General features: G+C 43.1%; 1 protein-coding gene across 3 annotated transcripts; it reads right to left on the bottom strand.

The window, feature by feature from the left end:
• Window positions 1-2,747: 2,747 nt before the first annotated feature.
• TNFAIP8L2 (TNF alpha induced protein 8 like 2) lies at window positions 2,748-14,902 on the bottom strand. Of its 3 annotated transcripts, none has more exons than XM_033923086.1 (2): window positions 4,940-5,002; window positions 2,748-4,353 (listed from the first exon to the last, which is right to left on the bottom strand). In XM_033923086.1, exons 1-2 carry the CDS (start codon window positions 4,962-4,964, stop codon window positions 3,788-3,790), a joined length of 591 nt encoding a protein of 196 aa, XP_033778977.1. In that variant the 5' UTR covers window positions 4,965-5,002; the 3' UTR covers window positions 2,748-3,787. The 3 variants fall into 3 exon arrangements, with proteins under 3 accessions (XP_033778977.1, XP_033778979.1, XP_033778978.1); XM_033923088.1 differs by lacking the exon at window positions 4,940-5,002 and adding an exon at window positions 4,737-4,870; XM_033923087.1 differs by lacking the exon at window positions 4,940-5,002 and adding an exon at window positions 14,781-14,902 and having other exon boundaries at window positions 2,749-4,353.
• Between the last annotated feature and the right edge of the window lie 1,493 nt (window positions 14,903-16,395).

Here is a 16,395-nt window from a genome sequence, read left to right on the forward strand (position 1 = left end):
TTAGCCTAAACATGGTTTACATTTAGGCACTCAAATATTTTTCCCTATATGTCCTGGTGGGCTCATACTCTATCTAATGAAAAGTATCAAGAAAAGTGTGGAATAAAGTATAAGTTTCACGGCTCCACATCATTCTCTTCTTGTTTGAGAACATAAGAACCGCCATCTCCGGATCAGACTTTCGGTCCATCAAGTCCGGCGATCCGCACATGCGGAGGCCCCGCCAGGTGTACACCTGGCGTAATTTTAGTCACCCATATCCCTCTATGCCTCTCGTAAGGAGATATGCATCTAGTTTGCTTTTAAATCCTAGAACGGTGGATTCCGCAATAACCTCCTCTGGGAGAACATTCCAGGTGTCCACCACTCGTTGCGTGAAGCAGAACTTCCTGATATTTGTCCTGAACTTGTCCCTCCCCAGCTTTATTCCGTGTCCTCTTGTCCGTGTCACATTGGACATTGTAAATAACTTATTTTCCTGCTCTATTTTGTTGATTCCTTTCAGTATTTTGAAAGTCTCGATCATATTCCCTCGCAGCCTCCTTTTATCAAGGGAGAACAATCCCAGTCTCTTAAGTCGTTCCTCGTATTCCAAGTTCTCCATACCTTTAACTAGCTTCGTTGCTCGTCCTTCTTTAGGTTGGGAGACCAATGTTGGACACAGTATTCCAAGTGTGGTCTGACCATTGCTCTATAAAGCGGCATTATGACCCTCTCCGATGTACTCGTGATTCCCTTCTTTATCGTGCCTAACATTCTATTTGCTTTCTTTGCCGCTGCTGCCCATTGTGCCGATGGTTTCAGGGTCCTATCTATCAGTACACTCAGGTCCTTTTCTTGTTCGCTCTTACCCAGAATTGCACCTGACATTTTATACTCGTGTTTCTTGTTCTTTCTGCCCAAATGCATTACTTTGCACTTTTCCACATTAAACTTCATCTCTGGAGTTCCTCGCTATCCTTCTGAGAGTTTTACAGTGGCCCCTTGTACACAAGGCTCTGATTTGCTGATACTTATTTTAGTGGGTGTAGCCAATAAGGAGGCAGAACTTTAAAAATATAAAGAGTAATATAGTAAATAACGACAGACCTGTGTGGTCCATCCAGTCTGCCCAATAGTCACATTCATCATCAAGGTAATGCTGAACCAACAATCTAAGTTCCTCTATAAGATGCTGGCCTGGCTCCCTCTGAAATCACTTCCAGGTCGCAGGACCAGGAAGTGACATCAGAGAGAAAGCCAATACCAGTGGGAGCAGCAGGCCGGAGAAGCTGCTCACGCTGGTGAAGATTTAAAGAGGGTGTGAGTGTGGTGTGGGGGGAGGGGGCATGGAAGGAGCAGAGGGATGCCACCACTCCAGGCGCCTCCTACCCTTGCTATGCCACATATTTAAGCATCACTCCCGCGCATCATAAACAAAGTTATAGTTGTCGATCTGATGAGTTTTGTGTCAATACCATCGTCTTTCTGTTTAGGGACCCTTTTGTGTCTATCTCACACATTTTTTAACTCGGTCGCTGCCTTTCCCTCCATCACCTTCGCAGGGAGGGCATTCCAGGCATCTGCCACCCTCTCCATGAAAAAGTATTTCCTGGCATTACTTCTCAGTCTACCACCCTGCAGCCTCATATTATGTCCTCCAGTTTTATCACTTTTCTGTCTCTGGGAAACATTTGTTTGTAGATTAATACCCTTCAAGTATAAAGGGCCAAATTCTATAAACAGTGCATCCCAGTTGGCTGGTAAGGCAGCCAACTGCTGCCTTACCAGCCAACTGGGATGCACGTTTAAGAAAAAAACAACCTCCCAGTCAGACCGTCTACATTGTAGGCGCCTAAGGCTAGGAGGCAGATGTGGCCGCTGATAAGTTTAGTGGCTGTGGCCATCTGTCCCTCCCCTCACCCCCCCGTACATTGCCAGCAAGAGAGATGCCAGTCCCTCCTGCCGGAAGCCCCCCCATACCCAGCGATAAGCTCAGCGGTAACCCGATTCGCTAACCAGCGCCTGTGACATGGACACCAGTTAGAAAATCGGGTTATTAGGCGGGCTTAGGCTTCTGTGTGTGAGAACAGACGCAATTTTCTATAGGACGCCTATGTGCGATTCTCAAAAGCCGCTTAGGCGTCCTATACAGAATCTGGCCCTAAATGTCTGTATACTTTCTCCTCTATCTCTTCTTTCCTCTAGTACCAATAGAAATACAGTCTGATAAGTTGCAGGTGTCACAGAAGCTTGTGTTAGCTCTCTCTTTGGATATGCTGGGTTTCCTGGAATCAATAGAAGTCCATAGCTAGTAATTTAATTTCCACAGGGCAGCTAAGAAGTCCACCGTGAAGTTCTATGCGGTTTACAATAATTAGAAGATGTTACAGATTGAATGGATTTAGCAATGTTCTGCCGGTTAATATTGATAGAAAGATGCTACAAGTTGAGTGGAATTAGCAAAGTTAGAAACTAGTGATTAACAACTCTAGGGATCAGTTATTGTGGGATGAGGTTAGTTGCCTAAGTACTTTAGGAACAGATATGTTTTTAGGCGTTTCCTAAATTCCCCATAAGTAGTAGACATAAGCAATTGTTCTAGATCTTTACCCCATAATGCTGCCTGGTGTGAGAGGAGATGTTGATGATGTCTTTTGAATTTATATCCTCTAACCGGGGAAACAAAATTTAAGTGTGAGCTTCTCTTATGTCTGTTGGCTGAGGAACCGAGACTATTTATACCACATTGAAATACAAAGAGTTCTTCTCCAACCCAGCAGATATGATTTGATGAAGTTGTGATGTCACACTGTTGTGATATCACAAAGTAACTTCTCATTAGCCAGTCATATTATAGTTTCCAGGTTTATATTACAAAATCAAGCTCAAATCTAATTAAACATATGCCACACACCCCTCCCCCTCCATCACATCCCACTCAGTGCCTGAATATGAACTTACAATATATTTTTACAGAGACCAAGGAACTGTGGCAACAAGATTCAGAAGTTCTCCCATGTGTTTTGGCACCACCAGCCTGATTTTTAAAAAACTTCCATATACGCCTCAATGTGCTCCCTATACATAATGCTCCCACTGGCACAAGTCTGAGAGATTGAGTTTGTACTCGATATATGCTGATGTAGGAGTGAGTTTTATTCCTATCATGGTGCATGAAACGAGCTGATTTGGAGGTATCACTTGAAGCTTGAAGGAAGCCACGTCAGTGACTGGATTTCCTTATCTCCTGGCACCAGTGTATAAGCATTTTCTAAGAACCGAAGGAGCAGCTGCTTAGAAAAACACAGAGGCTTGTTAATGTTTGCGATAAATGCAAAAAAATCTCTAGAATTCATAATGAGCGCTAATGGTATCGTTTGGATGTCCAAGAGCTGATTTCTAATGGCTAGATGTGTTCCTTGAGGTGCAGTAGGGTTTGCACCTGGATATGGAACACACTAGCCCACTCAGAATCTGTACAGATCCGACCTGCTGCCCAGGGTTGTTGGCATCTATTGCTCAAAGTCCCTCTTCATGTTCATATATATTTTGAAATGATGACCAGCAAGATAACTCTGTGTGTATACAGGGGAAGGTTAACCAGTCCTGATTTGAAACACCCACCCTGTGCCACATTCATGTCTTATTGTGTCCAGTTTCAAGTAATGGAAGAAGAAACCAGGGATGTGTGGTATGAGAGAGAAATATAGGGCTGATGCAGCCAGTACTCAAATGACTTGGTGTTCTGTTGGCCAAGAATGCAAAGGACCTCTTTGATCCAATACATACCATTGATGTTTCCTGCCTATAACTTGCCCTCATCAATTAGTTTGTGCATGCCCTCACAGATTTTCTGCAGGTGAGGTTTCATGGGGCTTTTGGGGTTGTAGAGCTCACTGAGCAGGCCTTCATTAGCGAAATGGTCAAAAACGTGCCGGATGCGGTCGTGCGACTTGGGTGTCAAGTGCTTGTTGACGAGCTGCAGCAGCAGGTTCCTGCAGTCCCTCAGGATCTCTGACAGTACACCCTTCTCAAAAGTGAACTCCACCTCGTGAAAACTGATGGCCGTCATGGCCCCCTGATGCAGCTTCTTTCTGAACTCTTCTACCAAGTCCAATTCCTGAGCGCTGAAACGGTTGTTGCGGTAAAGGACGCCAATCTTCACGGCGACCTTGATCAAATTCTTGATGACCTTATGGGATTCTGTCTTGTTTTTGGTGTATTCCTTTGAGACCTGGTACAACTCATCCAGAATCTCACTGCTGGTGTCATCGATGAACATGTTAACTATCGACTTGGTGGCCATCCGGCTCAAGATCTTCTTCTGGGCTTGAAGAGCCAGATCTCTGGAACTAAAGGTTTCCATTATAGCTACAGAAAAGGCAAAAGAGAAAACAGAGTTATGTGATACTCCAGTGTGTAATATATTTTATTACGATAGAGCACCTGAATGTAACTCCTCTTGAGCTGCTATTGAAAAAACATGAGCTAAATCCAAAATACCATTCTTACCCTACTATAGAATGATATACAAAATTAAAGTTTCAATAAATGACATTGAATCAAAAGTCAAGTGCCTTCCCCTCTTGGGATATGTCACTAATTCTCACGATTTTGTAATCACATTCATATGTCATAGAAACAGCACATGAGGGCCACAAAAACCACAAACTGGACCGTCTAGTATGCCACACTGCAAGGATATACCCCAGCTGTCAGGCAGCAAGTGACTGCCTGTAGATTTTGTTTCTTACCTAAGACAGTTTTCCTTCTGTCCTTGCGGTCTAAATGAGATCATGTGTAAACGAGAGTAGATTAATCAGAACTTTGCTCGGCCCACCTGTGTTTATCACCTTGGCATACAAACTTGCACAGCGCCGAGTCTTTCTGCATCTCCAGTCACCCTCTGTTTAAAAAGCACATCATAAATCTTCCGCTTACAAAAATAGGAACTTACCCTGCCAAAACCAGATGTTCACCATCAAGCACTTCCCCTTGTACTAGAAGAGGAGTCGTTAAGTCTCTGCTACTTTGCTCAAATTAATTTGATGCTAATATCAACTTTGCCTTCCCTCCTGACTGCCTACGCATCACTCCCAGATCAGCCATTCGCTGAGCAGCTCAACGATCTCTACTGATAGCAAGGAGATATTTTACTGCTGAATTCATTGTCTTCCTCAGAGAAAACGCGCTGTCTTTGCTACTTTAGTCTCTCTCAAGGTTAACGTAGCTCATTTTCAGTAATATTATTTTAGTCAAATAGAATGTTAACTGCTCTTCTGGAGATTGGCTCGTACAAGCTGAGCTGCCTTGTCTGCTCCACCGACCTCTGACCTGGGTGATATAGTCCAGCTGAAGAGCAGCTCCTGTTATAGCATTGCCAAGGCTTGGTGATACTGGGGGCGGGGAGAGAGGTTCAGGCATCTTTGCTGCAGTTTCTGTGGCTGAAGGTCTGAGGAGTGGGGTGCAATCCCTTTATTTTCTGCCTGTGGGTTCCTGATCTCCCTCCCCAAATACGCTCTTCATATATTTAACTACATTTATTAATCTTATTAACTAATTTCACATAATAATTCAAATGCCCCACCCCTGCCTTCCAAGCCATTGAGCCAGAGGTGTAGCCTGATGGTTAGAGCAGCAGGCTGGAGGCCAGAGGGCCCATGTTCAAGTCCCTCCAGCAGCTCCTTGTGGTCTTGGGTAGGTCAGTTAACCCCCAACTGCGTGGGGATGGTGCTGACAACCTCCCCACTCGTGGCCTACTCTGAAAACCAGATCAGAATGATGTGCACTAATGAAAGTGTCCTCCAATGCATCTGATAATATAGGAATCTTTATTCATCCAATGACATAAAAATACATCCAACGACTCAATGACTCGACATGCACATGTTTCGGCCAACAGGCCTTCCTCAGGAGTCTGTATGGACATATGAAAAACATCGAAAGCATCATATGAAATACATACATAAAAAATTATGAATAAAGTAAAAATGAAGAATGATTCATACACATGAGGTAAAAAACTTAAAAATACATATATGTCATGAATACATAGGTTAATGATTAAATACTGAACAATGCAGCTATGTTGATAATTAAATTTATCAACAAATATAATGAAATCAAATATGTAATCAAGAACTATATCAATATCCTCTATGCTAGTCCATAATAGTCTTTTGGTGCTAATCATTTATATATTATATCTTTAGGTAGTTGATGAGGTTTTTCAGTCTTTTCTATGGCAAATGAGGTTTTAATGCCTGATGCAGTTTTTAGTTATAGATTTTATGTTGGCTCACATTCCCTTTTTAATGTTTATAATGTTCGGTATTTATAAATTAAACTCTATGGGTTTCCATTTTGGTTTTTCTTTATTTTAATGTTGATTTTATTGTATGTTTTTATGGTTATCGTAGTTCTTGATTACATATTTGATTACATTACATTTGGTGACAAATTTCACTACATTATATCTGTTGATAAATTTAATTATCAATATAGCTGCATTGTTCAATATTTAATCATTAACCTATGTATTCAAGACATATATGTATTTGTAAGTTTTTTATCTCATGTATATGAATCATTTTCATTTTTACTTTATTCATAATTTTTTATGTATGTATTTCATATGATGCTTTCGATGTTTTTCATATGTCCGTACACTTACTTTGGAGAATGCCATTTGGTTCATCTTTCTTCTTACAACTTGGAAATGTCTAACACCCATAGGTGCTGTGCTGGCAGACAGGCATGGAGATGAACAAAATGCATGTCATTGGTGATATCATCACTAACATAGTAACATAGTGTTACTATGTTAGTGATGATATCACCAATGATATGCATTTTGTTCATCTCCATGCCTGTCTGCCAGCACAGCACCTAAACAAAATGGCGGCTTCCAAGCCAGCTTGGATTGTATAACAAAATGGCTTCCTCCATGTTCGCTTGGATTGCATATTGAAGTGATAGAAAATCCCGAGTTAACAAAAAAGCACAACTTTGAACGTATGATGTCTTAACAGTGGCTTGGATTGTGGAGAAAGACTTTGGGACAGTTCTGGGTTTTGAATTTATACCCCTGTGCACTGTGGGATTTATGATGTGCCTGTACTTCCTCTATTTGGTATTAGTTTTAGAGGCAGCAAAACGCAATGGGCATAGAAGCAGGAAGGGGAAATGCAAATGATATCTGTGGGGTGGGAGAGAGAGGGAATGAAAGAAAGAGAGGCGGGTGGTAGGTATGGAAGAAAAAGGGAATTGCAAAGTCAATTGGTGAATAAGGATCATGTGGGGTTAGAGATTACACGGGGAAAGTGAAGAGAGGACTGGGGGAGGAGGATGGGAGATGTGTCAGGGGGCTGGGAGTGCACTAGATAAGCTATCGTTTGGAATGAAAGTATAACGACAGTAAGAAATTTAGCTCAGCGTGATCTGAGGTCTGAGCTGTGAAATAACAGGGGTTGATGTACTGAAGAACGGGGTGTTGTAGGAACCGCAGAAGTGGATGACAGGCCCTAGACTGGCCTCCCAGTGGAGCACTTTCGTGGGCTTTAAACATGGCTGGAGGAGTTGGGAGGTGAGAATTACTAGCTTTATCTACGTCATGTGGTGGGAACCATAGAAGATGGGTCATCTCCTAAATGCAATGATTCCGGATAAACACTTCAGATATTACTAGTGAATTACTGATTCTTCTTCATGAAAATAAGCAGAAGTGGCACTCTAGGCCCCAGTGCTTATCTGCAGAGGGCAGAAGGCCAGGTCAAGCTCTCAAGGCCAGTGCTCCTTACTCTGGCCCTTTTCTTTTTCCTGAAGCGTTAACAAATTGTACAACACTAGATTATGAAGTTCTGTCAGAGTTCCACCATCCTGTGAAGACTCCCTCATCCGCAGTGCATTAGTCTGATAGGGCTGCTGCAGGCGGATATGCCACATTGAGCCAGTGCTGGTTAGGATGTAGTGAAGGGGCTGTGCAGGAGCTTCGCAGGCCCCCTGTTACCTAAAGGAAGCGGCCTATGTGGACGAGAAAGTGCCTGCACTGGATAATCCCCCCCCCCCCCCCCACCAGTGCAAAGATGGTGACGACTGGAGCAGTGCTCTTCTCAGATTTGGTTGCACTAAAGTTATGTGCAAAGTGAGCACTTTTTTTTGTTTTAGATAGCGTTTTCTTTTTTTTTTTTTTTTTCTTCTCAGTGAGTTCCTTCCTCCTCACAGGCTTTCAGGATGTGGCTTGCTGGTATTTTTTGTTTTGGTTGTGCAGTGAATGCAGAAATTTACCTCATAAGGAAGATTCCCTTATGTAGTCCTTACATTTAAAAAAAAAAAAAAATTTCACTTGAGCATGCTGTGTATAATGAAAGTAGCACAGGCAGATCATGTAGAAGACTTGTGGGATCCTGAAGCTGAAGGCCGTAGAAACAGAGAACTGAAAGCAGATAGAAACCATAAGGCCTGTTCAGTCTGTCAATCCCTTAGAGATCCCAAGCTTTCTTGGAGGCCATTGCACAAATTCACCACCCTTTTCATGAAGAAGTGTTTCCAGAGTCTGTCCCCTTTCACCTTCATCCTATGCCCCTTGTTCCAGGCCTGCTTTTCAATTGAAAGAGACTTACCTCTAGTGCATTTATGCTATGTAGGTATGGAAACACCTCTATAGCATCTCCTCTCGCCTGCCTTTCTTTCAAAGTACACATAATGAGATCTTTAAGTCTGTCCCCGGATGTTTTATGATGAAGACCACCGACAGTTTTAGTAGCCATCTTCTGGACCGACTCCATCCCATTGGTATCATTTTGAATCTGCCAATAATGTTCAGGTCCGGATTTAGAAAAGGACTGTTCTGGAAGTTCGTATCATGTGGGCTCTTCCAGGTGTTAATTATTGCAAACAGTATGTGCTGACTTACCACTAAACTTAACTTGAATATATCTTTCTGTAAGAGGCACTGAGTTAATATGGCTTTGAATTAAATCGACAATGAGCACAACTAACACCTCAAAGGAGCAATGGCTCCACCACTAACACCAGGAAGGAGCATCTGCAGTACCACTAACGCTGACAAGGGGGATGATGCAACGAAGGAGCGTCTGCTGCACTACTAACGCTGACAAGGGGCTGATGCACTGAAGGAGTGTCTAAGAACATAAGAATAGCCTCACTGGGTCCATCAAGCCCTGTAGCCCGTTCTTACGGTGGCCAATCCAGGTCCCTAGTAGCTGGCAAAAGCCCAAGGAGTAGCAACATTCCAGGATCCCAAAGAGTAACAAAAGATTCCAGAACCCCAAAGAGTATCAAGATTCCAGGCAGAATCTCAAAGAATAGCAAGATTCTGGAACCCCAAAGAGTAGCGACATTCCATGCTACTGATCCAGGGCAAGCAGTGGCTTCCCCCATGTCTTTCTCAATAACCGACTATGGACTTTGCCTCCAGGAACTTGTCCAAACCTTTCTTAAAACCAGATACGCTCTCCGCTCATACCACAACCTCTGGCAATGCGTTCCAGAGCATAACTATTCTCTGAGTGAAAAAATTTTTCCTCCTATTGGTTTTAAACTTATTTCCCTGTAACTTCGAGTGTCCCCCCTAGTCTTTGTACTTTTTGACAGAGTGAAAAATTGATCCACTTGTATCCGTTCTACTCCACTCAGGATTTCGTAGATTTCAATCATATCTCCCCTCAGCTGTCGCTGACCACTAACGCTGACAAGGGACTGGAGTGGCCTAGTGGTTACAGCTACAGCCTCAGCACCCTAAGGTTATGGGTTCAAATCCCATATTGCTCCTTGTGACCCTGGGGAAATCACTCAATCCTCCATTGCCCCAGATACATTAGATAGATTGTGAGTCCACCAGGACAGATAGAGACAAATGATTGAGTGTCTGAATATAATCCGCTTAGACAACAGGCAGTATATAAATAATTGTTTTAGCTTTTCAGTTTCCAGAGTGAGCTTAATTCTTTGAACTGTCAAGATATCATTTTGTTTCTGTGTGGTAAATGCATGCTCCTTGTGCTTTCCTCATTGCCTCTCCTTTCTTGGAACCTGCTTCTGACTTCTCTGAGATCCCTCTGGCAGGCTCCCATGTACCAATCTCATTCTCATGCCTCTGCTCTTCTTTAAAACTGGCAGGTTCAGGACTTCCTTTTCTTTCGGAGACATTCACCGCATCAGCAGAGGACCCAACACGGGCTGTGTTTCGGCTAAACATGCCTTCCTCAGGGATCCAAGATGTAATGATACAGTCTTTGAAAAATGTGGAAAAGATGAAAGACTTGAAAATCCAAATTTTGTAGCCAAAGTACAGGATGCGAAGTTGCAGTGCTGAGAACAGTACTGAGGCAGCCTCGTTTGTTTGGATCTGTTCTTATCCTGTGGAAATTTGGGTCTTCTTGTTTTTTGCCGTTCCTAATGTGTGAGAAGGCAATGTTAAACTCAAATGTAAAAAACCCCAAAAACCTTCATCCGTGTGCTTGCAGGTCTGAACATTAAGAACTCTTCAGTTGTTTAATATAACCCCAGAGGGTATTTGAGCTCTACAGTAGGGTGGAATCATCTCCAGAGGCCCTTAAACCGAGGTACAGAAAGAGTGTTTTTGGCCTAGCCACTTAGTGCTGCATTAAAAATGCTGGGAATGCCAGGACTGCAAATTTGGACCGGGAAGAAGATAGGCTTCGCTGGCTGTTGTACTTTAAGATTTGCAATTTTCTGTATGGCCTGATAATTCTTGCACACCGCATTGAATAGGTGCTGATTGCATTTTTACGATTTTTTTTGTTTTTGATTTGCTTTTCTAGGTATTTTGCTAAAGTGCTGAACAGATGTAAACTGAATTGATGTTCTTTAAAGTACAACACGTCAAGCCTTAATAAAAACTTGAAAAAAACCCTTAAGTTTGTAAGGGTGGTATATAAGTCCTTTTTATAAATAAATAGTCCACTATCCATTTGGCCTCTTCACTTACAAAATATTACTACTGGTTTTCAAGACATTACAATCAAATGAACCACTATGTCTTTCACGACTCCTTATGGCCTATAATATCCCACATTCTGCAGGACATAATCGCTTAGTAATTCCTACGTATAGAGAGATTGTCCATGAACACATTCGTCAATCCATTTTTTTCCCATTTATATGTGCCTCCGCAGCGCCTTATAATCATTCAAAGCAGACCTAAAAACTTTTCTTTGCCAGGACACATACTAACAAATGAAATATTCTTCACTAGAAACGTCCTTCTGCCAGTCTCTATGAGATAAAATCATGTTCCGACAAAGCACCATTCCCCTCCCTTTCTTATCTTTTACTGTAATTCCACCCTCCTTCCCTCCTGTCATGCATTTAATTAAATTAAGATTGTAAACTGCCTAGAAGGACCCCCCCGATGGGCATGATAGCAAATAAATAAAAAACTTTATTGTGGTTCCTTTTCCACTTAAATTAATTGTTTGCTTTGTTTGTTTTATAAAATGTGTGGATGGGTTTTCCCTTAAGCAGTATATCAAGATTAAGAATAAACTTGAAACATTGTACGGATTAGACTTGGGAAGGCTGGGTGGGGATGCTTGGATGGAATGAGACAGGGATGCTCCACTAAGCTTCCCACCTGTGCACTGGGGCATCCTGGAATACCAGCTCACTAAACTGTTCAAAGTTTTTAAAATGCACGTGGACTGTGAAAAACTACAGGAAGACCTTAGGAAATTGAAAGACTGGGCCGTCCAAATGGCAGATGAGATTTAATGTGGACAAATGCAAAAGTGATGCACATTGGGAAGTCAATCATAGTTACCAGATGCTAGGGTCCACCTTAGGGGTCAGTGTTCAAGAAAAAGATCTGGGTCAAGATAAGGAAATTGGGTCATTAGGGCATAGACAGGGGGTGGTTAAGCAGAGTGGGCAGACTTGACGGGCTGTAGCCCTTTTCTGCCATCATCTTCTATGTTTCTATGTTGAAAACTTCCACCCAATGTGCGGCGTCAGCGGCCAAGAAAGCAAACAAGATGCTAGGAATTATTAGAAAAAGGATGGTAAACAAGACTAAGAATGTTATAATGCCTCTGTATCGCTCAATGGTGCGACCCTCACCTGGAATATTGCGTTCAATTCTGGTCTCCTTATCTCATAAAAGATATTAGCAGCACTAGAAAAGGTTCAGAGAAGAGCGACCAATATGAAAAAGGGGCTGGAACTCCCCTAACCTATTTAGTTTTTCCTCATATGAGAGCCCTTTAGCTTGGAAAAGAGATGGCTGAGGGGAGATATGATCGAAGTCTACAAAATCCTGAGTGGTGTAGAATGGGTGCAAATGGATCAATTTTTTACTCCATCAAAAATGACAAAGATTAGGGAACACTTGAAGTTACAGGGAAATACTTTTAAAACCACTAGGAGGAAATATCTTAAGCTCTGGAATAGTGTAGCTGGTGTTAAAAGAGGTTTGGACAATTTCCTGGAAGAAAAGTCCATAGTCTGTTATTGAGAAAGACATGGGGGAAGCCACTGCTTGCCCTGGTTCGGTGGCGTGGCTTGCTTCTACTATTTGGGTTTTTGCCAGGTACTTGTGACTTGGATTGTCCCCGTGTTATTCTCTAGACTGGAGCCCTAAAGAATCTTAACTATAAAAGTTAGAATTCTGAATTCAGTTCTGGCGCTGATTGGCAGCCAGTGTAGGTGAGTCAAATAAGGGATCGCAGAACCCTCCATCTTTCCCCAGGGATATTTTCAGTCAGTCCTGGATTTCTGACATTCCCTCCAATGGGTGGAATCAGGGACTACAACTCCCATGCTGCTTTGGAAGGCAGGCCTGAGATAACAACGGGCTCCATGTCAGCTGTGAAACAGTCCAATCCAGTTCTGGTTTTACCATCAGTAGGGACTTAGTTTGTAAGGCAATCAGAGTTACACCCATATCAGAAAGGGAGGGGGGTAAAAAGTTCCCAATAGTATTAGTATTAGAAGCAATTGTTAGTATTGGGAACTTTTTGAAACATGCTACAAAGAATCGAGACATGGTTAATTTTCACATTGCTTGTTGGAAGGTACCCGTTTTTTGCAATTTATAAGAAGTCATAATTTAAGGGAGGGACAGGTGTATATGATTAAAACAAGGTTACAGGATGTGGACCTCTAATAATATATAAATTATAGGAGGTCATAGTAACATACATAGTAACATAGTAACATAGTAGATGACGGCAGATAAAGACCCGAATGGTCCATCCAGTCTGCCCAACCTGATTCAATTTAAAATTTTTTTTTTATTTTTTTTCTTCTTAGCTATTTCTGGGCGAGAAGAGGTCCTGTGATCTGACCCTTTGTAGTTATGATACGCCTGCCCTCTATTTAGATATGTGTCTGGAGAGAATATAGTGGACATATTTAAGCAAAATAGGAAGGTCTGAATGAAGGTTTATTTCTTTAAGAGTAGAAACTCTTTTAGCTCTGTGTGAAGGATCAGAAGGTTTTGAGAAAAGGTTTTTGACTATCTGTGTTTTCCCCTTGGCTCTAGAAAATATTTGCATTTGAGTAGGATGTTGCTTTAAGACCTGTTTTGTTGGATACTCTTTGGGGTTTTGCTAGGTACTAGGAGGACAGGCTACATGGACCATTGGTCTGGCCCAGTAAGGCTATTCTTATGTTAAGCCCTGGCAGTATTCAAATCCAGGCTAAAAGCCCACTAACCCCCCCCCCCCTCACATGTAAAGTACCCATGCCTGAGAAACTCCCTGACCTCCTGTTTGATTAGATTGTATGCTCTACTGTGCAGGGACCGTTTCTTGAATGTTTCAATGTACAGAGATGTCTAGTGGTGCTACAGGAACGGTACGTAGCAGCAGCAGTAGATTTACCAGTCAGGGGCACATGAAGGCAGCAGATAACCCAAAAACCGGATGCATTTGGGGGCCTCCTACATTTGAGATGTCAGCAAAAGAAATGAATTCCCTAGTTTCAGATTAGACTTCTATTATAAAACGCATTCAAATCCCCCCCCCCACCTTGGATTTCCCCATGTTTTAGAGAAAAACAAAGTTCCCCCAACCTCAGGGTTTCCTATTTTACTCTGAGCACGAACAAGCAGAGAGAACCACTTTTCACCTGGCCAGGCTGTTTCTCCTCAAATCCCCACCAAGAACTTGAAGGCATGAAATTCTTCCCTACTTGTTGGAACATGAAAAAACAAAAGAGCAAAGCTTTAGGCAGCAGATGAAACCTCTGGAAGAGCCTGAGCTGAAGCAAAATCCTGTACTAGCAGATGGGGTGGTGGAGGAGAGGGCAGGGGCATCAGCAGAAATATATGTATGGGTGTGTTTTCGTGTTGCTTCTTCCGAATGTAGGTGCTTGTGGGCTCCTCTCTTGCTCAGGACCTCATACAAGACGTATCTTGAATTGAAACCCCAGAAAGTTTTGCCTCTCCTCAGGGACTCAGTCCTAGCACTGTCAGCTCATCCGGATCCTGTGCTATCTGCAGCTCTCATTCATCTGCCTATGAATTGCCAGCCCGGCCAGGGTCACAAAGCATGGCCAGTTCCTGGCTCCCCAGTCCTTGACCTCTAGATTTCAGCACTGGAACAATGACTGGGCTGTGGTTGCTGGTCCGCTCTGACCTGAAATCACCCCCCTGCTCCCCACATGGCAAGTGAGCAGCACCTGTCACTGAGCCCCTGAGCCACGGAGCATGCCTTGTCGCCAGATCCCATGTCACCAATCAGCCCTGTCCAAAAAGATACACTCAAAGCTCTGACCTGGTTGCATGTAGGACCCCTGGTCCTGGCTGAGGTACTCACCCAGCTGCAGATCTGCGAACCTTTTCCACTGCTGAAAGCCTCAGACATCAAAACAAAGTCAGGCTGCACTTCTGAGGAACTTCCTTGAGGAACGGTTTGACAGTTCCGCCCAGTCAGCTGACCGAAAATGACTGATCTGGGGCTGCTTCTCTTCCCCAAAGCTTGCAAAGTGCAGAGGAAGTTACTTCCTCCCCCCCAAGAAAAAAAGAAAGAAACGAGGGCTTGGTTCTCTGCTCTTTCTACCTGCTGGAGTAGCAGCTTGAAAATCTTTGGCTGAAGACCAGCCAGCATCCCAGTTTTCTCAGAGTTAATTACCCCTTTCTCTGCTCTGGATTTGCAGGACCCTGGGTTCAGAGGCTTTTTCATAACTCCACCATTGTTTTATTTTCTGGTTCTGGGAAGCAGTAAAGTGATGAACTGAAAGATATGATAGAGACGTTTAAATACCTACGTGATGTAAATGTGCATGAGTGGAGTTTTCTTTCATTTGAAAGGAAACTCTAGAATGAGAGGGCATAGGATGAAGTTAAGAGGTGATAGGCTCCAGAGTAATCTAAGGAAATACTTTTTTACGGAAAGGGTGGTAGATGCGTGGAACAGTCTCCTGGAAGAGGTGGTGGAGACAGAGACTGTGTCTGAATTCAAGAGGGCCTGGGATAGGCACGTGGGATCTCTCGGAGAGAGAAAGAGATAATGGTTACTGCGGATGAGCAGACTGGATGGGCCATTTGGCCTTTATTTGTCATCATGTTTCTATGTTTCTCTCTTATCCCCTGAAAATCTCTGCCTGGACCCCTTACTCTTGCCCTGCAGCTCTTCCAGTACTGAGATACTCCCCCTCCCCCCACATATACACACAGCTCTGCCAATACCCCTCTCTCCTGCCCTACACCACCTCCTGCTATTCCAGTAGAGATCCTCCCTCCCACCACCAGCTTTGACAATGCCCCTCACTCCTACCCTATACTACCCCCTGCTATTCCAGTAGTGGTCTCTATAAGAAATCAGTAGTTTTGTGTTTGGTTTTGAACTGGCAATATCTATGACTTTTCTTAGGTTTGAGGTGCAGATGCCAGCTTGGTGCAATGAATCTTCCAGCTCCGCTCCTGAGTGCCACACGTAATGCTGGGAACAGGTTTGCCATGGTGAGAAGGTTGAAGCAGAGACACAAAGGTGGCTTCCACAGAACGAGTTTCTAAACACTTTTTTTTTTTTTAATTTCAGGCTATGTGCATGGCTTTCTTTCAATGCTTCTTGTTAATTGTCGTGCATACCTTTGAGAAATCTAATCTAATCTTGTATTTGTGTGTCGCACATACCTATTCAGGCTCTAGGCGACATTCAGAGAGGGGTTGAAAGGAGATCAGGAGGAGGGACTGAAAGGGGGGGGAGGGTAAGAGGGGGGCAAGAAATCATAGTTGTCTAGGAGCTCATCTAGCGAAAGAGGTGGAAAGATTCATTTCTGAGAAATCAAGTAGGTTCAGCTATCAAAGAGGAAGGTTTTCATTTTTTTCCAGAATGCTGTATGTTTAGTTTCTTTTCTGATCATTTCTGGCAGGTTATTCCAGGTTTTTACTCCTATGAATGTAAGCATGGAGTGGAACAAACGTCTGTA

The sequence above is a fragment of the Geotrypetes seraphini genome, chromosome 16 (assembly GCF_902459505.1).
Source record: "Geotrypetes seraphini chromosome 16, aGeoSer1.1, whole genome shotgun sequence".
Taxonomy (NCBI): Eukaryota; Metazoa; Chordata; class Amphibia; order Gymnophiona; family Dermophiidae; genus Geotrypetes; species Geotrypetes seraphini.

Bases quoted from the DNA above. Each gene is read 5' to 3' on its own strand.
- TNFAIP8L2 (XM_033923086.1), bottom strand. From the start codon at position 4,964: ATGGTGAACATCTGGTTTTGGCAGG. The intron at 4,354-4,939 runs GTAAGTTCCTAT...CCTTTTCTGTAG, and splicing joins GAACATCTGGTTTTGGCAGG to CTATAATGGAAACCTTTAGT.